Below are 24,233 nucleotides of genomic sequence, written 5' to 3'. Positions count from 1 at the left end.
GCCGGAACTTCCGGCCGTGTACCCGGGGCTGGCGTCGGGGAGCCTGGTCCTGCGCCGCCACCGCCCCGCAGGAGGGGAAGGGCTTGACGGCAGCACGGCCGCGGGTGCCTTAAAGCCCTCGCACACCGAGACCCGGGTTCGAGCCCCGTTCCCCGCCTGCACACGTCAGGCCCTGGCGACATGAGCAAGCACTTAACAACAGTAATGTGGTCCGGGAGGTGGCGCAGTGGATAAAGCATCGGACTCCCAAGCATGAGGTCGAGTTCAATCCCCGGCAGCACATGTACCAGAGTGATGCCTGGTTCTTTCTCTCTCCTACGTTTCATTAATAAAATCTTAAAAACAGCGGCGGTGGGGCAAGCCACTGAGAGGCCTCCTCGGACCTGGCTCCCTGGGGCAGACTTCGCCTCCGCTGGGACCCAGGGCCACATCTCTGCGACCCCGGCCCCCATGGCGTCACCTTGTGCACGCGGGTAGCCCAGGCCCGCGGACCCCGCCCCAGAGAGGACCAGGCCAGGCCTCCGGACTCATCCTTTATTTCCTCTACAGGAACATTTGCTGGAGGAGAGCTTCCTGGCCACGTACAATTTAATAAAGATGGTTCAGTTACATGAAAAACAAAGTAGAAATCCCTCTTAAAACTTTGTTATAGCTTTAAAACATTAACGTCTGATACAATTAGAAATCACATTCAGATCTCAAACTTAAAAAAAAAACAAAAAAACCAGTATGGCTCCTTATTTAAAAAAAAAAACTGTGTCCCACTAGGGGGGCACTGGCGGGAGGACCCCAGCCGGCCAGGCCCCCCAACCTGGGACACGGCTGCTGCTTCTGAAGCGAGAAGAGTGGAGCCGGGGCACCAACACCCACCCACACAAGCTCCACAGAAAAATCACGTCAACAAAGGCGGCTGCTCGCCATGGGGTGTGCTGGGCAGAGAACCTTCCAGAAGGGGAAGGGGGATGGCCTTGCGTCTGCCGTCAAACCCCCTTGGTTCTGGCCCTGGCCCGTCACCGCTTGCAGTGACTCAACAGGCACCTGCCCCCTGGCCAAGCTCCTCAGGGCTGTGAACTTGCAGGAAGAGCCGTTCCCTCTGAATTGGGCCCTGACCCCCAGTCCCATCCGCCAGGACACAGACCCTCTGGGAGGTAGCAACCACCCAGTTGGGGGGGCCCGTGCTGCCAGCCAGTCTCTTCTCCACCCAGGGGACCCTGTGAGGCCCAAACCCCCCCCCCCCCCCCCCGCCAGGTGGGGCAGCCTGCTCACCCAGGTCTAAGACATGTCACCTCAGGGCCTGCAGGGTAGGCAGGCTGCTGATGCCGCAGACAGGAGGGTCCCCAGGGCCCATCTGCTCTGCTGGGAGCAGGTCTGACAGGCCTGGGTCAGCCCCCCGGACCCCAGCGTCCATGCAGCCCTGCCTCCAGGCCCACTATGCCCAGCAGAGCCCAACACCAGCAGCTCGTGGGGGTGGAGAAAGTCGGATGCAACGGCCCTGAAGGCAGGGGTGTGAGGTGGGGAGGGCTGGGTCCTGAGCGGGGTGTGGGGGGGCTCCTGTCCCTTAGCAGCACGTCTGAATAAGTTATATTATTCTTGTTAAATAATATTGCTTCTCAACAGAGGTAGGACGGAGGTGTGGGGGGCCGTGGGGATGAATCCTGGGGGGTTGGCAGAGCAGTGCACCCTTTTTGGTAAGTTGTTATTAAGTGCTGTGTCTTCAATCGTCTCTGCCCTGGCTGAGGGACACGGGTGGACAAAGTCCCTCTGCCCAGACGTGCAGGGCAGGGTCTGGAGGAAGCACCTCAGCCCCCCTGCACCACGCCTCCGCTCACTGCCGCCCACTGGACGTAGAAAGCGTCCTCCTGGCCACCCAAGGACCTGGGTCCCCAGAGCTCCCTGGCCCCATGGGGCACCCTCTGAAAGGTCCTTGCTCAGCCAGGGGCAGAGCCAGTGAAGCCCAGACCTGTGGCTGGGTGGGGGCTCCCCAAACCCATCAGCACTCAGAAACCCACCCTCACCCCTCTCCCTCTGGCACGGTTCTAAGGAAGCAGGCAGAGCAGCCAGCAGACCCCCGAGTGACGCACCAGGCTGTGGGAACGTGCCCCCCAGCATTGGGGCACCTCTGACCTCTGAGAGAAGAGACACTGGCTGCAGGCGGGCCCCCAGGGGTGTCAGCTCCAAGGGAGCTGCAGGGCTGAGAATCTCCCCCACCCCCGTCACAGCCTTCTGGGGCACAGCATGGTGGGCACATCCTCCATCTGGGTCAGCCCTGGACACAGGCCTGGCATCCTGCCACCTGGGGCTCTCTGGCCTGAGCTGGGCAGCACACCTTATCATCACACTAATCAGCCACAGAGACTCCCGCTGCCTGGACGGCTGGAGGGGATGGCAGGGGCTCCAGAGACAGAGTCACCCTGGGTCTCGATCCCCAGATCCCTGGGTCAGAAGAGTTGAGGGCCACCGCTGGGAGTCAGAGCAGCTGTGCAAGGTCCCCAGCACAGGGCCCCTGGAGGGCTCAGCGGAGGATGCAGGAGGTGGGGGGCTACTCTGAGTCTGACTGTCCTTGTCCCCGACCACTCAGACCACAAGTCACAGGAAGGGACGCTGCCGGCACTGTCCCATTCTGAGTCCCCAGGAACGGACCTCCTGCCTCGAGCACCCTGGGTCCCGGACAGGACTGGGTGGCCCTGTAGCACAGGCTCCAGGCGACATGGCATTCTAGACGACACTGGCTCCAGGAGACGCTGTGCATTCGGTGGGTCAGCAGGAAGGAGCCTTGCTGGTGAGACGTGCCCTCGGCAGCAGACAGAGACAGAGACTCAGCAGGTCCTGAGAATGCGCCCCAGGAGCAGATGGGTCCTGGCTTGGGTGAGAGCCCCTCCCGAGATCAGCCGGCCAGCAGGGGGGGGGGGGCAGTAGGGCTCCAGCCCCAAAGGCCAGGTATGAATGCTGGGCTGCCCACGGCTAGGGGCCCCTGTGGGGCTTGGTAGCCGTCTGGGGGCAGCACGTGTGCCTGACTGGAGCCCCGATGCCCTGGCATGGGCTCTGCATCCAGCCGTCGATCCTTCTTGAAGTTAACAGACACGGCGGTGGCTGGCCCCGAGGGGAGCCATCCCAAGTGGGACCCCAGGACAGACACTAGTGTGTGGGGAGCGGAGTCAGAGCAGACAGCGCCCCATCATCCCCCCTCCCCCAGCAGGACGAAGGCACCACGAGATAGTCAGGGACAGGGCTGCTGGCCTCCCCTGGGGCAGGGATGGTGGCACCATCCCAGGGGCCCAGGGAGGCCAGGACCGTCTCTGTGGACCCTGGGGCACCAAGGCCAATGGTTTCTGAAGTCTACAATCAGCGTCTGAGCGGGTCTGTGCCTCAGGCCGGTAGCTGTGGTGCCTGCAGCATCCATCCGTCCATCTGTCCTCGGGAGGCCCCGGGGGAGTGGCATCCCTCCGTCCCCTGCCGTGGTTTGTCATTCTCCCGGGCCCGGGACCTGCGGGCCAGCGGCTGTGATGACCCCTGCTGGAGAGGTCCCCCCGCCTCTGCCAGGCTCCTCCATGCGGGAGCGCTTCATCTCAGGCTCCCCGCCACCACCGCCTGGAGAGGGGGCTGGGGAGGCGTGGGCGGGCACACCGCCGGGTGAGGGGGCAGGGGGGGCCGTGACTGTGCCGGTGGCCGCTGCCGATGCTGCCATGGGCTCCTCGGGACCCACCTCACACACACGGGTGACCACCACGGGGGTGGACGTGCTGGCCTGGGCCGCCAGGAGCTGCAGGGGGCTGGTGAGGGCTGGAGGGGGGGCATAGTCAGTGGGGGTGCTGTGTCCTTCACCTGGAGCCCAGGGGCACCTCCCCCACAGTCGGGGCCCCTCTTCCTACAGCCTGAACCCCTCTTGAGCTCCCTCCCATGGCCCCTGCCCCGGGGGTCCCGAGAACGGCCTGAGCCTCACCATAGGCGCTGCCAGCGAGGCTGCTCGTGGGAATGGCATGCTTCCCATTCTGGGTGACGGCGCGGACTGGGAGATGGTGCTGGCCCAGGCTGACCGGGGTGGCCGGCTGCAGGATGGTCACTGTGTGTCCCGGGACGCCTGGTGCCATCTGGCCAGCCACCGTCTGGATGACGCGGCTGGTGGCGGGGATGGTGGTGAAGGCGATGCTGGGCTTGTCCTCCAGGCCTAGGGGGCAAACACACGGACAGATGATGTCACGGGACAGCACACAAGTCCCTCTTGGCTGTGGCCCTGCACTCCAAGCAGATATGTTTATGAGAGATGGATGAAGGAGCCAGGCCACTGCGCCAGCACACGTGGAGTCTGGAATCACCTGGAGCTCAACTGCCAAGCCCAGCGCTCCCCCACTGAACTGTCTCTCCTAGTTCTCAGAAGAGTCAGACTGAAGGACGAGGTCTGAGATGGGGTCAGCATCTCAGGAACAGGGTTCCTGTCACCCCTCCGGTCCTTCTCTTTGTACTTACATAGTTTAATGAGAGATACTGAGAGGACGAGAAAAACCAGAGAGGAAGAGAGACCAGAGCCCTGCTCAGCTCTGGCTGACTGCAGTGGTGGGGACTGAACCTGGGGCCTCGGAGCCTCAGGCACACAGGTCACTGCAGGACCACTGTGGTGTCTCCCTGGCGGCGAGGTCACACCTGGACAGGGATTGCAGCCCAGGCAGTGGGTTAGCACAGGGCAGAAGCCGGGGCTGGCAAAGAAATGGTTAGCACCAGGAGCTGGGACTTGGCTTCTGTCACCAGAGCCTGGCCTGAGTGAGTGAGTGAGTGAGTGTGTGTGTGTGTGTGTGTGGGGGGGGGGTTGCTGCAGCGGGTAAGCACTGGACTCTCAAGCACGAGGTCCAGGGTTCGGTCCTCAGCCATACATGGGCCAGAGTGACACTCTGTGTCTCTTTCCCTCCTCTCCCCAAAATAAAGTCCCTAGCTGGGGTCAAGAGATAGCCCAGCAGATAGAGCACAGGCCTTCCACATTTGAGGTCCTGGGTTCAAGCCCCGGCTGCACATGGGCACCCATGGGAGCTCCGTGGATGGCGGAGCTGGCATGTCTCTCTCACTGGTGCCATGATGCTCCCAGCCGAAGGGGGCCCACTCCCCTTGGGTGTTCACTGCTGCCAGGCTCTGCCTGAGGCCCTGGGGCTACAAAGCCTCACCTCTGGCCTCACCGCCCAGGTCCAGCACAGCGGTGCCCGTGGCCTCGTGGGTGGCCGCAGGGGCCTGGCTGGCCAGTATGTAACCATTGGCTGAGCTGGCAGAGCTGGTGACCACTCGTAGCATGGTGACGGGCGGAGCCTGCTGCACCACGTGGATGGCATGGCCGGGGGGCTGTGCGGTCACGATGGATGCCGGCATGTAGGCCACGGGCTTGGCCACCAGGCTGGGTGGGCGTGGGGGCACGGCCACGATCACGGGCTGGGCACTGACCGGAGAGCCTGTGGACATGGGGGGGGTAGATGAGGCTGGCACAACCCCGGGCCCCAAGGACAGGGTAATGCCCCCCCCAAAGGGGCAGCCAGGACCCCAAGCCCAGGAACCAGGGGCAGCTGCCCCCCATCCCTCAGTGGGGCAGCTGCTCTCACCGGGTGCACTCTGTGAGTAGCGGTACTCGGGGACGGAGGCAAGCTTAGCCCCGAAGTCTGGGTCGTGCGGAATCGGGGAGCCCTCCCGGGACAGGCACTCTGGTGTCTGCAGGCCACTGGACCGTGGGGACATCAGGCCGGGGTGGGTGGGGGAGGCAGGGGCGCTTCTGCAGAGAGAGGGGCGCCCATCAGGACGAGGAGCTGGTGTGCGGCTCCTGAGGGCTCCCAGCTTTTGGGGAGCAGGCATAAAGCCTCCACAGGACAGCTCTAGGTCTGAGGGGTGGAGGGAGTACGGGAGCTGGGCCCTGAGCCCCACACATGAACTTGCACCCCCAGACCCCAAGACATACAAACCTGGTCCCCTAAACGACACCACATAGGATGGGGCTAAGCCCTGAGCCCCAACACGCAGGCAGGGCCGGAGGTGAGGTCAGGGGTCCTGGCCCGACTCCCCGAGATGGCTGAGGGCCTGGCCCGTCCCCCGCAGGCAAGAGGGCAGCCGCCCTGCCTGACTGGGCTCTAGACACGGGTGCTCCAGAGAGCCATGGCTCACCTGGACGACAGGGGCCCAAAGGGGGTGCGGAAGCAGGAGACGCCGCGCTGCCGCCGCTTCCGGAAGGCCTGCTCCACCAGCTTGGCCTCGGACGCGGGGTCGACGCGCCAGAAAGACCCCTTCCCCGGCTCTTCCTGCGAGCGCGGCACCTTGATGAAGTAGCGGTTCAGCGACAGGTTGTGGCGGATGGAGTTCTGTGGCAGACATGGTGTGTCAGCACCCAGGGCCAAGAGAGAGCTCCTTGGGTGACTTGGAGGCAGATAGGCCTCACCAGGTACAAGGCCCTGGGTTTGAGACCTGGCACCACACAGATGTACCCTGGATGGCACCCTGGTGAGGTGGTGCTATGGTCTCTCCCTCTTTTTTTTTTTGCCTCCAGGGTTATCTTTGGGGCTTGGTGCCAGCACCATGAATCCACTGCTCCTAGTGGCCGTTTTTTCCATTTTATTGGATGAGACAGAGAGGAACAGAGGGGAGGGAAGACATGGAGAAAGAGAGAGAGAACTTTGTGAAGCATCCCTGTTGCAGGTGGGGAGCTGGGGTCCTTGCGCTTAGTACCGTGTGTGCTTAACCAGGTGTGCCACTGCCTGGCCGCTGGTCTCTCCCTCTCTCAAAAAGAGAAAAAAGACTGAACAATGTAACATGGGAGGTGGTGCAGTGGGCAGGGTGGTGGCATCTCTGTCACGGGTTCAATCCCGGCACCACACGCACCGGAGTGACGGTCCCGTTCTTTCTCTTTTCCGCTACTTTCTCATTAGTACAGTAACCTTTAAAAAAAAGAAGAGAGGAGGTCGGTGGCGGTGGTGCACCTGGTGAGTGTGCAGGGAGCTGCGTTTGAGCACCTGCAGGGAGAAGCTTCACGAGTGGGGAAGCCAGGCTGCAGGGGTCTCTCTGTCTTCATCCTCTCCCTTCCCTGTCCTATCAAACAAAAGAAAAAGGAATAAATGGCCACCAGGAGCGGTGGGTTCTTCGTGCAGGCTCCAAACACCAAGCCCCAGTAATGACCCTGGAGGCATTAAAAATAAATATGTAAAAAAAAAAAATACTTTTTAAAAAATATATTTTCCCTTTTGTTGCCCTTGTTGTTTAACATTGTTGTGGTTATTGATGTCGTTGTTGTTGGATAGGACAGAGAGAAATGGAGAGAGGAGGGGAAGACAGAGAGGGGGAGAGAAAGATAGACACCTACAGACCTGCTTCACTGCCTGTGAAGCGACTCCCCTGCAGGTGGGAAGCCGGGGGCTCGAACCTGGATCCTTACGCCGGTCCCTGCGCTTTGCGCCACACGTGCTTAACCTGCTGCACCACCGCCCGACCCCCAACAAATACTATTTATTATCAGACCACACACCCTGGAGTGGAGCTTGCAGGAACCCTGTGAGGTGAGACCAGCCAGACAGAGAAGGATGAAGGTGGGCTGATCTCACTCATGGACAGAAGTGGAGACATCAGATCAGAAGGGAAACACCGAGCAAAATGTGGACTGGGTTTGGACTCTGGGTGGTGGTGGGCTTTCAGGGCCTGGTGCCTGATGGTGGAGGAGGACCTGGGCTGGGGGAGGGGGGTGTTCTGCAGAAAACAGATTTTTACACAAGTACTAACAACAGTATTTACTGTAAACCATTACCCCTTCACAAAAATTAAAAAAAAAAAAAAACACGAACGCCCTCCGTGTGTGAGGCCCTGGGTTCGAGTCCTGCCACCACATAGGAGCTCCAGAGACAGAGGAGTGGTGCTCATGGTGGGGCTGCCCGGCGCCCCGTCGTCAGAAACAGCGCAGACAGGCGTGAGCTTTGTGGTGGTGCCCGCCCTGCCCACCCCGTCTCCCGGGGCCGACCTGCCAGCCCTTGTCGGCCGTGCGGTAGTAGGGGTAGTGCCGGGTGATGTGGGCGTAGATGCCACTCAGCGTGAGCTGCCGGTCCTGGGCCGAGGAGATGGCCTGCACGATGAGCTGTGCATACGAGTAGGGCGGCTTGGCCTCGTCCTGCAGGGGGATGTTGGGGGGTGTGTGTGAGGGGCCACGCAGAGCCCAGGCAGGAGGGACAGGCAGCACCCGGGGCCCCCCCAGCCCATCCAGACCTTGGGGCTGTCCCCCCCGGACGTGTCGGCCTGTTGCTCCGAGGCCGCCTTGGCGGCAAACTCCGCGGCCAGCTGTAGGTCGGAGGTCACGTTCTGCACGAAGCGGTACCCAGAAGAGCCGGCGCCCCGAGGGCTGGCTGGACAGGAGTTGGGGACGCTGTGGGGAGGGGGCGTGAGCTGGGGCATCCCTTCCATGGCCCTCTCCCTGGGCAGGTAGAGCCCTGCCAGTGGGCTCCTCTCTGCCCTCACACCCAGCTGGCAGCCCTCCCAGGGGCCCGGGGAGTTGGCAGCACCTCTGCCACTCCCAGAGGCATTTGTAACTTTTCTATGAAACAGAAACACGGGGGGGGGGGGGGGGGGGCCCGGGAGCCTGAACCCATGTCCCCGTGCCCGGTAACGTGTGCTGTTCATCAGGTTTGCTGCTACCTGGCTCCCCTGGCTGACTTTTTAACTTCAGAAACAGAGAGGCAGAGGGGAAGACACCACAGCACACAGCCTCCCCTATTGCTGCGGTGCCTCCTATATGGTGCCTGGGCCCAGGGCATGGCAGGCAGGTGTCCACCAGGGCTAAACACCATTGGACCTGGTAGACTTCCGCAGACCCATAAGCCTTCTCCTCCTGTGCTATTTGCTGTCTTTAAAGACAAGAGGCCACTCACTGCACACTGAGTGGACCAGTGGGCAACTCTAGCTTTTATGTGCCCAGAAAAACAAGCATTCATGTCTTATTCTTTTTACTCAGAGCCCTACTGAGCTCTGGCTGATGGTGGTTCTGGGGATTGAACGTGGGGCCTCAGAGCCTCAGGCGGTAGTCTTTTGCAGAACCACTGTGCTGTGTCCCCATGCTCCTTCGCCTTATTTAAAAAAATAAAAGGGCGAGTCCGGCAGTAGCGCAGTGGGTTAACTGCAGGTGGCGCAAAGCTCAAGGACCAGCCTAAGGATCCCGGTTCAAGCCCCCGGGCCCCCACCTGCAGGGGGTTTGCTTCACAAGGTCTGCAGGTGTCTGTCTTTCTCTCTCCCTGTCTTCCCCTCCTCTCTCCACTTTTCTCTGTCCTATCCAACAATGACAACATCAACAACAATGGTAACTATAACAATAAAACAAGGGTAACAAAAGGGAATAAACATTTTTTTTTTAAATAAAAGGTTTCTGTGGTCCGGGAGGTGGCACAGTGACAGGGCCTTGGACTCTCAAGCATGAAGTCTGGAGTTCGATCCCCGGCAGCACATGTGCCAGAGTGATATCTGGTTCTTTCTCTCTCCTCCTATCTTTCTCATAAATAAATAAAATCTTTAAAAAAAATAAATAAAAGGTTTCTATGTTTACTTGTGTGGGGGGGGAGGGAGCAGGGCTTCCCTCTGGCACACGTGATGCCACCTCAGAGTCTCCGCCCACTGCCCATTTCCGGGGCTGGGAGGCCACTTTTACGCTCAAATGCCCCCCTGAGGCCCCCAAACAGCTAGTCCACAGGCAAGGGCTCTGTCCACCTCCGCATGCTCATTCTCTGCCTGTCTCAGGGTGGGGCAGGGAGGGGAGCGCAGGGCACCCCCACCCCAGGGACCAGGCTCACCCTGCTTGCAAGAAACAGACCCCCTGTTCCTGCAGTGGGGGACTGTGGGGGGAGCTTTCTCCAGGCCCAAGGCTGCACCCCGTGCTTGGAAAAATCCAGACACAGCTTCCAGGCAGGGCCCTCACCTGCCTGCTCTGCCCTTGCCTGAACTCCAGTTCTTGGGGGGTAGGGGGTGTGGGGGGGTCTGGTTGTGTGAAACCCAGCAAACAAGCAAGCCCATTTCTTCTGTCCTAAAAACATAATTTCCTGGCAAGGTTGGGGTTAAAGGGAAAACAAGGGCCTCAGACTCTGCTGAGGGCAGCGGGACCCCTTCATCTGCTGGGTGGTGCAAACAGGAGAGAAAAGAAACCACAGGCTCCGCTGGGGGAGGAGCAGCCAATGGGGAGGCTCGGGCAGCTGGAGCACCAAATTAGGAAGCTGGGAGGAGGCTCTGCCCATGCTGTGGGGTGCCCGCCTCCACCCTCTGAGAGCCAGGGCCTCTGGTGTTTGTAAACAGAACTCCAGCTTCTGCAGGTTGGACCTGCAGAGCCCAGAGGGTCATAGAAAGTCCTCCCTGCGTCAGGGTGGGGCCTCCAGCAGGTCGGCATCAGGGAGCCCCGCACACACCTGCTCCAGGTCCCAGGGTTGCTCTTCACTGCGGGCAGGGTGTGTCAGCTGTGGAGTGCCCCAGATCACGCCCACAGCGTCCTCTCTGGCCCCAGGCAACAAGTCCTGTACCGCCCACCCACCCACCCCCAGCCCTGGGAGGGTGTGTGTCTGTCTGCATGTCCACGGCTGTCCGTGTGTCCATCCCGGGAATGAGCACTGGCCTTCACGCACGCATGTGCAGCTCCACTGAGCCACCTCCTGGGCCCGACTGCTTCCTTTGCTTTAAAAGGGGGAAGAGGCCAGGGAGATAGCACAGGGCTCTGCAGAGACCCTTCTGCTGGAGGCTTTGGGGGCTCAAGTTCAGTCCCTAGCACCAACCACCATCGGCCGGGGCGAGCAGGGCTGGGGGTCTCTCCTGGGCGTGGCACGCCAGGCAGACCCACCTGATGGTGCCTGTGGGCGAGGGCACGGGGCTGACCAGGCTGCGCGGCTCGGGCTCGGGGATGTGGATCTTGAGGGGCGAGATCTGCGGGTAGAGGGGCCGTGGGGGCGACGCAGGGGCCTCTTGCGGCAGCAGCGATGTGAACTGGATCTTGATGGAGGTGCTGGGGAAACGGAGGGTGCACCTGGGGGGATGGGGTGGGGTGAGTGGAGGCGCCCGGGGGTGTTCTGGGCCCCCCAGGCCGCCCGCCTCCTGCCTCCCGGGGCATCGGCTTCCCTGCCCGTGAGCAGAGATGCCAAGCTCTCCTAATTCTCTGACACCCCATCCCTGCACAGACACCTCCCACCCTACTCCAAAGTCATGGCCACGTGTTCACTCTGTGCTGACCCTCCGGTGCGGTCGGGGAACACCTGGGACAGAAGCCGTGCTGCCTGAGGGCAGCTGAGAGTGACGGGTCCTGCAGCTCCGAGCTGGACTGCTCCAGGTGGGAGAGCAGGCCAGTGGGCAACAGGGACCCACAGCAGCAGACTTCACAGCCTGGAAGGGCACTGAGGGGAGCCTCTCTGCGGAACACCAGAGTGACAGGGCAGCCCAGGACTTCTCTCCTTTCAGGTAGGCCAGAAGGCTCCAGAAAGCCCAGCTGCCACGGGCCCTGACCACAGCCCCTGCCTATCCTATAGAGACAAGGGCCTGGCAGGGGCACACCAGTTAAGCATACATGTTGTCATGTGCAAGGACCTGGGTTCAAGCCTCCGGTCCCCACCTGAGGGGGGAGGGGGGAGCTTCACAAGCAGTGAAGCAGGTCTACAGGTGTCTCTCCCTCTCTCTCTTCTCAATGACTATCCTAGCAAAAGAAAAAGAAAAGGTCACCAGGAGCTGTGGATTCACAGTGCCAGCACCAAGTCCCCATGACGACCCCAGTGGAAGCGACAACGATGACGAATAAAAGCAGAGAACACAAGGTGAACACAAAGCCAGCGGCCTGCTGTCCTGTGGGTGAGCTCACTGCTGTCTCTCCCTGGAGAAGCTGCCCTCGTGGTGATGTCCCTGCATCAAACAGATGCTCAGGGACACAGAGACTCACACGGGCCTTCATGGGTGAGTGCTGAGTGGTCTGAGGGCGCAGGGAGGGGGCAAGTGCAGCCTCGCCCCAGCGCCCGGGCAGACTTGTCCACCCCTCACCTACCCACCACTGCGGGGAGGACGTGGAGAGGAGCCCCCAGCACACAGACCCGGCTTGCTATCCTCTCACAGGGAGGGTTTGGGGCGTCCAGTCAGACGGCTACTCCCGCTGCCCCAGGCCCAGGCCGCCTGGCTGCTGCCCACGGGCTGAGAGCAGAGCCCATGCTGGAGGTGGCCTGCCAAGGCCCCCAGCTCAACACCTGCTGCCCATGGACGTCAAAGCTCCATTCACCTCATTGACCAACGGGGAGGGGGGGTGTCAGCACAGGCTGTTCCAACTGCAGGCGGAGCTGGGGTGGAGCCTGGGGTCCCACCAGCCGATATCCCCACCATGCTCAGGTCTCAGTGACAAATTCTAGACGCTGCTGTAGACCAACCAGACCTCCCATGTGTCTGGACCCCGCCTGGGCCTGGCTGGGGACTGGACCTCCCGAATCAGGGCTGGGGACTGGACCTCCCGAATCAGGGCTGGGGACTGGACCTCCCGAATCAGGGCTGGGGACTGGACCCCCTGAATCAGGGCTGGAGACTGGACCCCAAGTCAGGGCTGGAGACTGGACCCCGAGTCAGGGCTGGGACATGGAACACCGAGTCAGAGCTGGGGACTGGACCCCCTGAGCCAGGGCCAGCTGGGGGTAGGCCGCTGGTGCTCAGGGCAGGCCTGGCTCTTGGCCGGCTCTGGCTCCTCCTGCAGACACTCCGCAGCTCCCACCCCAAGGAGTCCTACAGTCGGCAAGGCCCAGGGGTCTGGCAGCCTCGGGAGATGCCAATTTGTCTTGTGAGGTGGCCAGTGGCCCCGAGTGGACAGGACTCAGAGGACTAGCCACCACAGCCTAGGACAGAGACCCGTCCCAAGCCCTGGGTCCCAATCCGGCAGGGCCCCAACCCACAGGGTGAGACACTTTCTTCGGCATGGGTCAGCCTGGGGCCCCGAGCCCAGCACAGCAGCCGCCTTGCCCGGCCTGGACCTCCAGATGTGGACAGAGGCCAAGACGCCAACTCCTCTGGCCTTGGGGGGTGTCCTGGGTCCCTGCCCCTGGGCTGCAGCTGAGGTGCACAAGGAGGGCAGAGGCCCCAGAGCCGGGAAATGACATGAGTGACTGCCAGTCACAAGAGGACAGGCAGGAAGACTGGGCTCTGCTCAAGAAGGTGCCAGAGAGGGAGGTGGCTGCCTGCACTGGGGGTCCCCAGAACTGGGGGCAGGACTTGGGGTGCGGCACCCGCCCAGGTACACCCCTCTGGAGAATGGCTTCTGAACCCAGCACCCTTTCACGAGCCGGCTGAGGGTGGGATCCAGGAATAGGGGCCGGCAGGGCAGGAGATGGGGCTCTGGGTCTGTGCCCCAGGGCTGCTGTTCCCCATGAGTGGCCTGCAGACCAAAGGGATGGGGGGGGGGGGAGAGTGGCAGCAGCCCCCAAACTCTGGGTTTCTGCCAAACATAGGACCCTCCTGAGGGAGACCGTCCTCAGGCTGCTCTCAGGCACAGCAAAGCTCAGGAGATAGCCCCAGGCCGCCCCTTCCCAGCCCCCACCCCAACCTATGGTGGGGCAGGGCTCCAGACTTGCAGGCGTGAGATCCTGAGTTCGAGGCCATCATGGCTTGGGTCAGAGAGACGCTCTGGTTCTCTCTCTCTCCCTCACAAATAAACAAAGCAGTGGTGATGCCAGTCAAGTACTCGTCACCAAGCACAAGGACCTGGGTTTGATCCCCCATCCCTACCTGCAGGGGGAAGCGGTGAAGCAGGTCTGCGGGTGTCTCTCTGTCTCTCTCCATCTCCTCCTCCCTTCTCAATTCCTCTCTGTCCTATCAAATAAAACAATTTTTAAAAAAGGGAAAAGTGGCCTGGGGGAGCAGTGGATCTATAGTGCCGGTACTGAGCCCCAGCGACGACCCTGGAGGGAAACAGGCAAATGAGTTCTCCAATGGAGAGCAGTCTGGAGAATTCTCCGAAGGCTAGAAATGGACCTACCCTACGACCCTGCAATTCCTCTCCTGGGGATTTATCCTAAGGAACCCAACACATCCATCCAAAAAGATCTGTGTACACATATGTTCTTGGCAGCACAATTTGTAATAGCCAAAACCTGGAAGCAACCCAGGTGTCCAACAACAGATGAGTGGCTGGCTGAGCAAGTTGCGGTCTATATACACAATGGACTACTTCAGCTGTAAAAAATGGTGACTTCACCGTGTTCAACCAATCTTGGATGGACCTTGAAAAAATCATGTTGAGTGAAATAAGTCAGAAACAGAAGGATGAATATGGGATGATCTCACTCTCAGGCAGAATTTGAAAAACGAGATCAGAAGAGAAAACACAAGTAGAACCTGAACTGGAATTGGTGTATTGTAGCAAAGTAAAAGACTGGGGTGGGTGGGGAGAATAAAGGTCCATGAAGGATGATAGATGACATAGTGGGGGTTGTATCGTTAAACGGGAAACTGGGGAATGTTATGCATGTACAAACTATTGTATTTACTGTTGAATGTAAAACATTAATTCCCCAATAAAGAAATTAAGAAAAAAAAAGAGTTCTCCAAGAGCAGCCGCTGCTGTGCTGCACGTGTCGGGCTGTGGGAGGGCCAGTGGCTTCTCATGTCCTCAGCCACCCACCACGGACCCTCGGCCGACTCCATGTCAGCTGGAGATGGCGCCGCCCTGTAAGTCACACTACGGAGGAGGGGGGGCAGTCCCCCCATCCCAGCACCCCCCCACAATGAAGGGTTTTTCTGCCCAGGACGCAAGCAGCTCCATGCACACGGCCCGAGAGGTGGCACTGAGCTGGGCAGCATCACCTGTGTTGGGGCGCCGTGGGGGAGGGGGGACTGCCCACACCCGAGGCCAGGAACAGAGATCCAGTGTGGGGTCCACGCCCCCAGGCCCCGTGTCTGCCTGCCCTGACCCTCCCCCACTTTCTTTCTGTCTTTCCCAGAACACCTGGTGGGGCCCCAGGAGATGATGGTATGGGATGCCCCGAATCCAGGAAGGACATAGCTCCGTGAAGCCCGCAAAGCCAGGGGCCTGGGGTGGGCGGGGTGTCTGCCGAGGGCCCAGCGGAGCCTTCTGGAAGCTGCAGCCTGCCCTGAGTGGGGGCTCTGGAGAAGTGGGGTGGGAGGGCACCCCTGCATGAGACAGGAATTGGGCCCCGGGAGAGCTGGGGACATTTGCCCGATTCCCAGGCTGTGCCTCTGACCTGGCCTGCCTGCAAGTAGCCGCCTTCAGAAAAGAAGCCAAGAGGAAGCGACTCCTGGCCCCGGGCTGGGGAGAGGCAGGTGAGGCTGAGGCTGGAGGGTGGGGCTCCAGCCAGGGAAGGACCCCCACTGTCTCTCCAGACAGTGTTCCTGGGACGCAGAGCTGGACCTACCCAAGTCCACTGGTTCTGCAAGAGTCCCACCTGAGGCTGCACGGTCTCAGGTTCAGTCCCCAGCACCACCAGCAGCCATCATCCCCACCCTACAACATCAATTAGAATGACACCAAGACACAACTCCAGGGCAGTGAGGTGGCTCTGTGGGTAGAGCACACATCTCACTGTGCACAGGGCCCAGGGTTCGATCCCTGGCACCACATGGGAGCACCATGGAAAGTGCAAGGGTTCTGCATGGACCCTCAACTCTGGAAACACAGAATCCAAGCAGGTCTAGGAAGGAAGCACAGGAGCTCTGCAAACAGACCTCCTGCCCGAGGCTCTGAGGCTCTGAGGCTGCAGGTTCAATCCCCAGCACCACCATCAGTCAGTTAGGGTTGATTAGGGCTCTGATAAAATAAATTAGTGAGTTGGGCAGTAGCACAGTGGGTTAAGTGCACATGGTATGAAGCGCAGGCCTGAATAAGGATCCCGGTTCGAGCCCCCGGCTCCCCACCTACAGGGGAGTCACTTCACATGCGGTGAAGCAGGTCTGCAGGTGTCTTTCTCGCCCCCTCTGTCTTCCCCTCCTCTCTCCATGTCTCTCTGTCCTACCCAACAACGATGACATCAATAATCAATAACAACAATAATAACCACAACAATACAAACAAGGGCGACAAAAGGGGAAAACAAACAAACAAATAAAAACAGGGTCAGGCAGTGGAGCACCTGGTTAAGGGCACATGTTCCGATGTGCAAGGACCCGGGTTCCAGCCCCAGCTCCCCACCTGCAGGGGAAAGCTTCATGAGTGGTGAAGCAGATTTGTAGATGCCTTTCTCTCCCCCACCCCCCAATTTCTCTCTGTCCTATCAAAATAGAGGAAAAACAAACAAACAAAAGTAAGCGCACCAAGAGTCACGAGGAAAGCAGGCCAACAGCGAAGGTGGCAACAGCAGATAGCCTTGGACCCGAGTCCAGGACACCGGGAGGCTGCCGTCCCTGGGCCCAGCGGCAGCCTCTCCCCACAATGCACCGGGGCTGCCGGAGCCCCTGCTGTCCTCCAGGCCTGGCGTGAGACACCTACCCCTGTTGCACAGACCCCAGTCAGCCTGGCCCCTTGGGTGTCCATGGCTCCCCTCTGCGAAGGATAGGAGACGTCCACTCTGCACGCTGGTCCCCTGGGCTCTGCAGCAGGCACGGCCTTCACTGGCTTCCTACCCCCCACCCCCGCCCAGTCACAGTGACGCCCCATCCAGCAGTGATGCCCCCCCCCCCCCCGACAAGCCAGAGGGAAAACCAAGGCCTTGCTGAGTATGGAGGGTGGACAGGAAGCGAGGTGGACCCTCGACGCCACCAGTACCCCCTCCAAATGGGCTTCAGTGTGGAGGAGCCACAGGCCCCAGCCAGGCAGAAGGGTGACGGCCAGAAAGACCCCAGGCTCGGACCTGGGCCAGTGGGAAGAGGGAGTCCTGGCCCACATGTCCTCTGCAACTCCTCCTGTCAGAGGCCACTCAGAGACAACCCCCCACACACAGTGCAGCCCCCACCCCAGCTTGGGGGTCAAATCAACACAGCTGCCAAACTCCACAGCGAGAGGTATGGGGGTCCTGGGGGCCCTGCCCACAGGACACGGACACAGAGTAACTACCAGCATATATCTTGTCCTTGCAAGGAGCAGTGATAACTTTGTCAACACCAAGTAGACAGGCTGATGTTAGGCCCACTAGGTCCATTCACCCAGGACCGTACGAGGAGGAGCTGTGGTGTCTGTCCCCCGTTAGGCCCCCAAGATGAGAGAAAGGAGAAAAGGAGTGAGGAGGCAGAGAAATGGACACAGAGCTCCAGTAAGAGCCCTGGTGGCAGTAAGAGCCAGTAAATAAAGAGATGGACACGGCGCCCCTCACCCAGGGAAGGCCAGGGGCCAGCTCTCATGTGACACAGGCTGGGCGGGGACAGCGTCAACAGTGAGGACAAGGGGGCCGGGTGGTGGTGCCCCTGGTGAAGCACACACGTTACCATGCTGAAGACTGTGGTTCGAGTCCCCCGCTCCCCACCTGCAGGGGGGAAGCTTCACGAGTGGTGAAGCAGGGCTGCAGGTGTCTCTCTAGCTCCCTCTCCCCTCTCAGCTTCTCTCTGTCCCTATCCAGTAAGTAATTAAAATGCCTTTTAGGAAAGGAAGCACTGAAGGTGTGAGGGTTCTGTGGTGGCACTGCCAGCCCTGGCACCCCCAGACAAAGCTTTATTTCCTGTGGTTGCCACCGGGTTTACTGCTAGGGCTTGGTGTCTGTGTGACAAATCCATGTTCCAGCGGCTCGTCTGTCTGTCCATACGTTTGTCCGTCCGTCCTTCCTTCCTTCCTTCCTTCCTTCCTTTTCTCTCTCTCTCTTGACAGAACATGGAGAAATTGAAAGGGGAGAGGGAGACAGAGGGACATCATTCAGGAAGCTCCCCTCCCCCCACCCCCACTGGGCAGGTAGAAGCAGGGGCTTGAACCCTGGTCCCTGCTATAACTGGGTGCCAGGCTTCCTCTTTAGTCTTGGTCAGCCCACCCAGGGAGGTGGCCAAAAGGTTCCGTCTAGCCCAGGGGGCTCACAGGACCAGAGCTAAAGACTCGCCAAGGTTTATAAGAGCGTGCAAACTATCATAAGAGGACCTGGGTTTGAGGCCTAGCCACCAGTTGGGAGCTGTGGCATCTCTCCTGTCTTTCACCACTGGCTCACACTTAGACAGGTGTAAAGGCCCCAGAAGCGCCAAAACGTGACTCCCAGAAAGTGAACACAAAAACCCAGTGATGACAAAAAGCTGGCCATGGACGCCCGGTTGCCACTGTCCCCAGGGGCTGTTCCCACCCACCAAAGCACAAAATCCTACAGGCCAAAGACTCACCAATGCTCCCAAGAACACAGAGCCGGGGTGGGGACTCAGGGACCCAGCCAAGGGACTGAGGGCTGCTGGCCAGCAATGCAGGACAGCCTGGTGGGCAGGGCCAGGCGGCGGAGACGGAGAAGGAACTCAAGGCCCCAGGCTGACAGTCCAGTCTCTGCCCAGGGCGCCAGCGTCTCTGGCCACGGGTCCCCACAGTTGAGAGCTCCCGTTCCCAGGCTGACTTGGAGAAACTGAAGGGCGGGAAGACAACACAGTGGTTCTGCAAAAGCCTTTCATGCCGAGGCTCCTTGGCCCCAGCTTCAGTCCCCAGCACTACCATCAGCCACGCTGAGCAGGGCCCTGGGGCCCCCCACTCCCACCTCCTCATTTCTCTCTCATCAACAGTTTAAAATATGTCTTAACTGGGAGTCGGGCGGTAGGTAGCGCAGCAGGTTAAGCATATGTAGCACGAAGCACAAGGACCGGCTTAAGGATCCAGGTTGAGGCCCCGGCTCCCCACCTGCAGGGGAGTCGCTTCACAGGCGGTGAAGCAGGTCTGCAGGTGTCTGTCTTTCTCTCCCCCTCTCTGTCTTCCCCTCCTCTCTCCATCTCTCTCTGTCCTATCCAACAACAACGACATCAATAATAACAACAATAACTACAACAATAAAAAGGGCAACAAAAGGGAAGATAAATAAATAAATATAAAAAATAAAATATGTCTTAACTGTAAAGGGGAAGCTTCACGAGTGGTGAAGCAGGGCTGCAGGTGTCTTTCTCCCTCTTTCCTCTCAATTTCTCTCTGTCCTATCTAATAAAAAGTAAATAAATGCAAAAGTAAAAATAAAGGGAAATGGCCACAGAGTAATGGGTTTGCAGTGCCTGCATCAAGCTCCAGTGATAACCCTGGTGGCAACGTGTGTGTATATAATTATTATTTTAAGTTAACAGTCTTCACACTGGCATGACTCCACCGCTCATGGAGGGCTCTTTTCCCCTCAGAAAGACAGAGACAGAGAAGGGGGGAGACACCACAGAATTGCTCCATCACTCAGAAAGCTTCCCCTCTGGGGGGCTGGACAGAGCCAGGCCACAGGGGACGGCCAAGCCCCAGACCCCTGCTCACGGCCAGGCTCCCGGCACACTCACAGGCCTGACAGAACCCAGAGGCAACGGCCCTGAGTGAGCTGTGGTGGGAGATGGCACAGCAGTTCACGCCACAGACTCTCCTGCCTGAGGCTCTGGGTTCTCGGGGTTCAATCCTCAGCACCGGCACAAGCCAGAGCTGACTGAGCAGGGTGTTTTCTCTCCCTCTCTCTTCCCTGCGCACAGCAATTAAGTCAACCTGCTATTTTCTTTTTTAAAAAAGAAAAAAGAATGCAGCAGTGAACCTCTGAGGAGGATTTCAGGGCAGCCTGCGCCAAGGTGAGCAGAAGTGGGCCTCACCCCCTGCTCTGCTCCCTGCTCGTTCCCGGACGCTCCCAAGAAGCCACAAGAGCAAACGCCATGTCACCCGCTCTGGCTCAGGTGCCCAATTTGAAGCTGCCAGCCCGGCCACAGTAGACCAGGCTGGGCACCTCCCCAGCCCCCCCCCCCCCAACTGCAGACCCCAGGCTCTGTCAGGACAAGGCGGGGGGCACGAAGGGAGGGACGATACCTAAGTGGAGGGGCTCGGTCACCATATCACAGGACAGCGTCCACCAGCAGCACTCAGGATGGCCCGGACGCCCCCCCACACACACACCAGCAAGAAGCCCGGTGGCCGCTCTGTTTACACCCATTACTTATCAAGGCCTCTGTCCAAACTCTGCCGCCGGCTCTGCCATTCCCAGAGGGCTTTGGGGATAGGATGCACAGTACCCCAGGTCTGCTGGCAGCCAGAGCCATGCAAGTCCAGGAGAAAACACCCTGTCTACCCAGTGACGGCCCTGTCCCCTGTCCCAGGCACCTCCAGGTCTTTTTCTCTCCCCAAATTCAACACCAAATTCAAACTCCAAAGCCAGGCACAGACCACACCTGCCCACCCACCATAGGGTCACCCATGTCACCTGCTGCTGAACCCGTCTCCTTGGCACAGCTTACCTGTGCACCTGCGGGGGGGGGGGGGTCCTGTGTGTGAGGGCCCGGATGCTCCCAACACTGCTGAGTCTGTCTGTCTGTCCTTGAAGATATAAAAGATATGTTATCTGCACTCTGGCTATGAGCCTTGTTGTCAGATGTGTGTATTTGCAAATATATTTCTGCAGCCATTCCACGCTGGGGATCTGCCCACAGAACACGTTAGCAGAGGCTCTGTGCTGACTGGGTACTGGGCTTGCAGGCATGAGGCCCCGAGTTTGATCCCTGGCACCCGATAGTTCCATGCCTCATGAACGAGTACGGATTTCAGAAACATGGGGCCGGGTGGTGGTGCACCTGGTTAAGTGCTCAAAACACAGTGCACAAGGACCCAGGTTCAAGTCCCCGGTCTCCATCTGCGGGAGGAAGCTTCATGAGCTGCAGGTGTCTGTCTCTTTCCCTCTTTCTATTCCCCTTCCCCTTCCTCTCTGTCTCTATCCAATAATAAATTAAAAAATAAATTAAAAGAAAGATAAATGCGGAGGCTGGGGGGTTGCCCATGGGGGGGGGGGGACGTCTTGTTCATAAGCCTGAAGCCCTCGGTCCGAGCCTGCGGCGTCTGTCTATCTGAAGTGACCAAGGAGCAGGAACGGGGCGGGAGAGAGCAGAGACCCAGCGCCACAGAGAGAAAAGACAGAACGCTAATTCTGAAAGGGGACACACACTCTTCCCGCATCACAGAGGAGTCTCTAAAACACACAAGCACCCACGAACAGATGGACAGATGGGCGAGGGTGCTCCCGTGAGTGAGGCCCTGGGTCCCATCGCCAGCATCACATGCGGCAGAGGGAGACTCTGCTTCTGCCTGTGGGAAATTAACAGGTAGATCAAAGAGATGAAAATGGGGGTCAGGCGGTGGCACACCTAGTTGAGTGCTCACATCACAGTGCACAGGGACCCAGGTTCAAGCCCTTGGTCCCCACCTGCAGGGGAGATCTTCATGGGTGGTGAAGCAGGGATGCAGGTGTCTCTGTCTCTCCCCCGCCATCTCAATTTGTCTATCCAACAAACAAATAAAATAAACGAAAACACTCCCTGGCAAGATATGAAGTCACTGAGAGCCTGGGACAGTGAGGAAGCTTGCACAGTGGAGGAAGCTGCAGTGCAACGCTCTTTCACTCTGTCTCAATCTTTCACACCCGAGGCTCTAAGGTCCAGGTCCAGGCCCAGACCGGCTTCTGAGGGGAGAAGGCACGTGGCGCCCACACATTCTCCTTCCTCTTGCCTGTTTCTGGCAAATTCTCCAAGCCCTTTGTTCTGTATCAGGGTGGCTCGCACGTGCAGGGCCCTATGCCTCTCTGCCCGCGTTCTTTCCCCGTTCATTCTGTCTGCCCAGATCTACCCACACAGACGGACAGCACAGCACCGTCCCACTATCCATGGCACTCCTGTGTGGTGCCGGGGCTCGAACCCAGGGCCCCCTGTGGAGTGACAGGTATACTCCACTGGGTTAGCCGGCGGCCGGCCAGCCCGGTAAATTCGACGTCACGGCCTCACAGATGCCGCTCAAGAGCAGGTCAATGTAGGGCAAGAACAAGATGAGGGGCAGGTGTGGGGCTGGCCACCCAGTCTCTGGAGGCTCCCGTCCCCAGCGGCCCCCTAGAGCCGGGGGAGCAGTGCTGTCCCTGCCGCTGTCGGGTTCAGCCAGGAGGGCAGGGCTGCTCCGCACATGCTCTCTCGCAGGGAGCAGGCTCCTCTCCCTCTCCCGCCCCAAGGGGTGAGTCACCCCGGGTTCTGTTTGAAAAGTGTCCGGCACATGGCCAAATCCCTGGACAGGCAAGCGGTGTGTGTGCGTACACATACACACGCCCACGCACACGCTGGGCCCTGGGAATCACCCCGCAAAACCGTCCCGGGAGCGGGCCTCTTATAAACGAGCGATAATTACACAGCCAGACAGTCTGCCCTCACCAGGCTAGCAGGACACAGACATCCACACCACTCACGAACAAACAATTACCAGGTAGAAAAAGAAAGTGCCCAGGAGGGGAAATGAGTAATTAACCAGACTCTCTCCAAACTGAGAAAGCAGGGAGCTGGGGGGGGGGGGTGCTCTGGGAACCGGAAGAGGAAGGGGAGGCTGGGAGACGACACACCCACACACCCAGAGGCCCAGCACCTGGGCGCCCCTGCCTGCCTGCCCTCCACCCCTGGCCGAGGGTCTCCCCTGTGCTCTCCATTGCATGACTGGGTGCCCTACCCCAACCCTGGGCAGGGGGTCAGCAGTGTCCCCTGTGAGAGGGGCAGATCCCACAGGAGTCCAGCATGTGGTTTGGGGGGTGGAGGCTGAAGTGGGGGCCGAGGATAACCAGGTGTCCATGCAGGTGGGCGGTGGCCCAAGGGTCCCATACTGGCTGGGGGAGGGGAGGGGAGCTGTGGCCGGGCTGGGTGGGGGTTGGGTAGACCCTGACAACTGTGTGGGAGCCCCCATGTTCACGCCCAGGTGGGGCCATGCTGACCCTGGGGTCCAGGCCAGGAGGGTGGTGTTGGCCCTGGTAGGGGTCATGGGGAGCCAGACGTGCACGCTGACCCGAGTCCAGGCTGCTGGCTGGATGTGGGTGTGCACCATGGGGACCCCCCACACACACGGGGAGACCCCACACTCACAGAGGACACAGAGACCCCACACTTGGGGACACAGGGGGAGACCCCACACTCACGGGGAGAGGGAACCCACACTTGGGGACACGGGGGAGATCCCAGACTCATGGGGGGACACAGGAGACCCCACACTCACGGACCCCACACTCACAGGGGGACACCACACTCAGATACGGGGGGAGACCCCACACCCACGGGGGGAGGGACACGGGGAGATCCTACAATCAGAGACATGGGGGAGACCCCACACTCATGGGGAGACCCCACATTCAAGGACACCCCACACTTGGGGACAAGGAGACCCCATGCTCATGGGGGGATACGGGGAGACCCCACAGTCACGGGGGGTGGGGGACACGGGGAGATCCCACACTCATGGGGAGACCCCACATTCAGGGACACCCCACACTCACGGGGGACACCGGGGACCCCACACTCACGGAGGGACACGAGGGAGACCCCACACTCACGGGGGACACCGGCGACCCCACACTCAGGGACATGGGGGAGACCCCACACTCATGGGTGGACACGGGAGGAGACCCCACACTCATGGGGGGACATGGGGGAGACCCCACACTCACGGGGGGATACAGGAGAGACCCCCCACTCATGGGGGGACACAGGCCCACAATCAGGGACACGGGGGGAGACCCCACATTCAGGGACACCCCACACTTGGGGACAAGGGGGAGACCCCACACTCATGGGGGGACACGGGGGGGATCCCACACTCAGGGACACGGGGGAGACCCCACACTCTCGCGGGGACACCGGGGACCCCACACTCGGGGACACGGGGGGCGACCCCACACTCACTGGCGGGGCAGCGGCAGCGGGGCGGCGCCGCGGCGCTGGAAGGCCCCGTCCACGAACACGCCGTTCTTGCCGAGGCAGCGCAGGTAGAAGTGCGGCTCCTGGAAGCTGAGCTGCAGGTGGCGCCGCGAGATGAAGCTCGACAGCCCCATGCTCAGATCCACCGAGCCCTGCGACGAGTTGCGGCCGATCGTCACGCTGGGCTGCCGCATGAGGAACTCGAACTCGCGGCCCTCCAGGCGCGCCAGGGCGGGCGCTGGGCTCCTGCGCACCGAGGCCGCCCGCGCCCCGGGCCCCGTCGCCCCCGGGGAGCCCTGCGCGCCGGCCGGTGGGGGCTGCGCGGGGGCGACGGGGCTGCGGGGCGCCGAGCGCAGGGCCAGGAGGGCGCGGGCCCCGCCGTCCTCGCCGGCTTCGGCCATGTTCGCGCAGCGCCGGGCGAGCGGGCGGGGCGGCTTCCCGGGCCGGATCGCGGAACGGACTCGCCACGCCCG

General features: G+C 60.4%; 1 protein-coding gene across 1 annotated transcript; it reads right to left on the bottom strand.

Annotated features, from left to right (window-relative positions):
* Positions 1 to 522: 522 nt before the first annotated feature.
* FOXK1 (forkhead box K1) lies at positions 523 to 24,202 on the bottom strand. Its single transcript, XM_007525060.3, has 9 exons — positions 23,746 to 24,202; positions 10,811 to 10,993; positions 8,209 to 8,365; positions 7,967 to 8,113; positions 6,130 to 6,323; positions 5,577 to 5,743; positions 5,151 to 5,429; positions 3,941 to 4,165; positions 523 to 3,780 (listed from the first exon to the last, which is right to left on the bottom strand). Exons 1-9 carry the CDS (start codon positions 24,159 to 24,161, stop codon positions 3,464 to 3,466), a joined length of 2,085 nt encoding a protein of 694 aa, XP_007525122.2. The 5' UTR covers positions 24,162 to 24,202; the 3' UTR covers positions 523 to 3,463.
* Between the last annotated feature and the right edge of the window lie 31 nt (positions 24,203 to 24,233).

This window comes from Erinaceus europaeus, chromosome 15 (assembly GCF_950295315.1).
Source record: "Erinaceus europaeus chromosome 15, mEriEur2.1, whole genome shotgun sequence".
Taxonomy (NCBI): domain Eukaryota; kingdom Metazoa; phylum Chordata; class Mammalia; order Eulipotyphla; family Erinaceidae; genus Erinaceus; species Erinaceus europaeus.
The sequence above is the reverse complement of the archived record's forward strand: the minus strand, read 5'-3'. Positions and strand labels throughout refer to the sequence as shown.

Coding starts and splice junctions, on each gene's coding strand:
- FOXK1 (XM_007525060.3), bottom strand. CDS start 24,161: ATGGCCGAAGCCGGCGAGGACGGCGGGGCCCGCGCCCTCCTGGCCCTG. Junction 8,114..8,208: donor CCGGGGGGGACAGCCCCAAG/GTCTGGATGGGC, acceptor ATCCCCCTGCAG/GACGAGGCCAAGCCGCCCTA. Junction 4,166..5,150: donor CCTGGGCGGTGAGGCCAGAG/GTGAGGCTTTGT, acceptor TTTGCCCCCTAG/GCCTGGAGGACAAGCCCAGC.